The 2,594-nt window shown below is 29.4% G+C and overlaps 2 protein-coding genes across 2 annotated transcripts; one reads left to right on the top strand and one right to left on the bottom strand.

Annotated features, from left to right (window-relative positions):
- Positions 1-175: 175 nt before the first annotated feature.
- LOC108771267 (probable galactose-1-phosphate uridylyltransferase) lies at positions 176-1,608 on the top strand. Its single transcript, XM_018550930.1, has 3 exons — positions 176-425; positions 545-761; positions 860-1,608. The coding sequence occupies exons 1-3, from the start codon at positions 210-212 to the stop codon at positions 1,105-1,107; spliced, it is 681 nt and encodes a 226-aa protein (XP_018406432.1). The 5' UTR covers positions 176-209; the 3' UTR covers positions 1,108-1,608.
- A 233-nt stretch (positions 1,609-1,841) lies between these two features.
- LOC108782611 (adenylyltransferase and sulfurtransferase MOCS3-like) lies at positions 1,842-2,538 on the bottom strand. The gene is made up of 3 exons (XM_018550919.1): positions 2,437-2,538; positions 2,088-2,304; positions 1,842-1,993 (listed from the first exon to the last, which is right to left on the bottom strand). Exons 1-3 carry the CDS (start codon positions 2,497-2,499, stop codon positions 1,842-1,844), a joined length of 432 nt encoding a protein of 143 aa, XP_018406421.1. The 5' UTR covers positions 2,500-2,538.
- Positions 2,539-2,594: the final 56 nt, after the last annotated feature.

The following is a 2,594-nucleotide window of genomic DNA, read 5'->3' as shown; positions in this document are numbered from 1 at the left end:
CTTTGTATAATGCTTGTGCATTCAGAAAGACATTATTAGTGTGCGTTATTTATGTTGTTTTATTTTTATCGTTCAACATAAAATAAGAATAGAGAAATAGAATGATACAAATAGCACTAATAGCATCTTCTCAAACGCACTCTATGCACTCAAATAATCATTACTTTTGAAAGATAAATATTGCATAATGCAACAGATGGATCTATGAGATGTTAGATTTGGGTAAAAAATGGACTTGGGTCCAGATATTTGAAAATAGGGGCGCTCTGATGGGCTGTAGCAATGCACACCCGCACTGTCAGATATGGTCTAGCTCATTTTTACCAAATGAAATTAGAATAAAAGACGGATATCTCAAAGATTTTTATGTACGTAATAAGAAACCTCTTCTCATTGATTATATGCAGAAAGAAATTTTAAAAAAGGTTGGTTGTTATAAATAATGCCAATTTTAATACAATATGAAAAAGCTCAAGAGTAATTATTGCGATTTATCTTTACCATCATTTGATTCGATTTTAATCACAGTTATATAAATTTACAGGATCGAATTGTAATGGAAAATTGTGATTGGATAATTGTAGTGCCATTCTGGGCAGTTTGGCCATATGAAACTATGATATTACCTAAAAAGCAAGTAACTAGAATGCAAGAATTATCAGACAACCAACAAGAATCTCTAGCTGTCATCATGAAGAGATTATGTACGAAATATGATAATCTCTTTCACTGTTCTTTTCCATATTCGATGGGATGGCATGGTAAAGAATAATAATTGTCAGATATTCTATTTATTATTTATGTATCATTTTAATCTAGCACAATTTACAACTACTGATTTATTAATATATAATTAAAGGTGCTCCAATGGGTCCACATCAGAACCATGATTATCCATACTGGACTTTTCATGGAATATACTTACCTCCTTTATTACGTTCTTCTACGATAAAGAAGCACATGGTCGGTTATGAGCTTTTAGCTCAAGTACAAAGGGACCTAACACCGGAACAAGCAGCAGAAAGATTAAGAGATTTATCAGATTCTCATTATAAGCATCCAGAAACTAGCCTAACTGTGGAGGAAATAGAAAAATATTCGAATTAAATGTGTATAAAATTATATTGATTGATTATGTGGTTTGAAAATAATACTAAGATAAATAATGAGCATATATCACATCTTCATTAATTTATTCTAATATATTGCGAAGAATATCATGTAATTTTTGGCGTTTCCGCAAGATAGGAGGGGGGGAATACATATATTACTGTAGATAAAATTGTGAAGAATATTACGTCGATCCGCCATCAGAGGTTTATCGGTATTCGCAAAAATTCTCGCAAGTGCTATGATACGCGTATATCTCTATATAGAATCTCGATCAAACAACTATCTCAGACGTATAAGGTAGGCTTCCACTACAATGCCTTACTGACGAGTCTAGTTGTGGAAGCCCGGAACGAAACGCCAAAAATTACGTGATATTCTTCACAATATATTAGAATAAATTAATGAAGATGGTCACATTTATGACCGAAAACGTTTCCGTAATTGAATTATATTAAAGACAATTTCTCACAAAAAAGATCCACTGTAGTGGTATATGCGCATTATTTACCTTAGTATTAAATGAGTATATATATGGTATATATATCTAAATACATATTTTATAAAATATATATATTTTCGATAACCACATACACAAAAATCTATAAATGTAATAAATTTTTATATTACATTATCTTGATGATAATATTCAATAAAAGATATATTTAAAATATGTACATACTTTTATATATTATTATACATACAACACATGACACAATTTTCATTATATATTAATATTTAGGAAATTTTTGATCGATCTTATTACTCCAAGCATGGATACCTCCAATTATGTCTCTTATTTTTAAAGTATCTTCAGTAAATATCTTTTTCAGATATTGAACAGCCTTTTGTGAATCATTTCCTCGTCTGCACACAAGATATACTACAAAAATAAATACAGTTCAAGATTAATTTTATATTAATCATATAAAAAATTATCTAAAGAATTTATAAAATGGAAATATAAAATGTCTTACAATCCACTAAATGATGCTCTTTTTGTGCTTCCTTTATATTGTCTTTTATTAGCTTTAAATTGTTATTCTTGCTAAGCTGTGTGAAAGGAATATTAATGAAATCCTCTAAGTGGCAGATTTGATATTCTTCAGGTGATCGTATATCAATCATTATGCGAGATTTTGATTCCTTTTTTATGATTTTATTATATTCTTCAACTGATATTCTTTCTTCTTTCTTTAATAAATTTAAATTAGGATCTTTATCATTAGCCTTTGCACCACAAAATTTTTCATAGTCTATTAATTTGTGTATAACACGGTTTTCCCCACAAATCACACAATTTGTATTTTTGGGACGTAAACGTACATTGTGGAATTTAGTTTCCGTGCCATCGAATAATAAAAGTCGTCCTGAAGCAACATCAGGCATATCAAGTATTATTTTCAATGTCTCCAGTGCTTGCAAAACCCCAATTGTTCCTACAGCTAATGTTCAATGATAAAAAATAAAAATAATATATATTT

This window comes from Cyphomyrmex costatus, unplaced genomic scaffold (assembly GCF_001594065.2).
Source record: "Cyphomyrmex costatus isolate MS0001 unplaced genomic scaffold, Ccosl1.0 C2340315, whole genome shotgun sequence".
NCBI classification, from domain to species: domain Eukaryota; kingdom Metazoa; phylum Arthropoda; class Insecta; order Hymenoptera; family Formicidae; genus Cyphomyrmex; species Cyphomyrmex costatus.
The sequence above is the reverse complement of the archived record's forward strand: the minus strand, read 5'-3'. Positions and strand labels throughout refer to the sequence as shown.

Excerpts from the sequence above, each read along its gene's own strand:
- LOC108782611 (XM_018550919.1), bottom strand. The coding sequence starts at position 2,499 with ATGCCTGATGTTGCTTCAGGACGACTTTTATTATTCGATGGCACGGAA. Across the intron at positions 2,305-2,436 it reads CGGAAACTAAATTCCACAAT|AAAGAAGAAAGAATATCAGT; the intron begins GTACGTTTACGT and ends AATTTATTAAAG. Across the intron at positions 1,994-2,087 it reads AGAGCATCATTTAGTGGATT|TATATCTTGTGTGCAGACGA; the intron begins GTAAGACATTTT and ends TTATTTTTGTAG.
- LOC108771267 (XM_018550930.1), top strand. The coding sequence starts at position 210 with ATGTTAGATTTGGGTAAAAAATGGACTTGGGTCCAGATATTTGAAAAT. Across the intron at positions 426-544 it reads AGAAAGAAATTTTAAAAAAG|GATCGAATTGTAATGGAAAA; the intron begins GTTGGTTGTTAT and ends ATAAATTTACAG. Across the intron at positions 762-859 it reads ATATTCGATGGGATGGCATG|GTGCTCCAATGGGTCCACAT; the intron begins GTAAAGAATAAT and ends ATATAATTAAAG.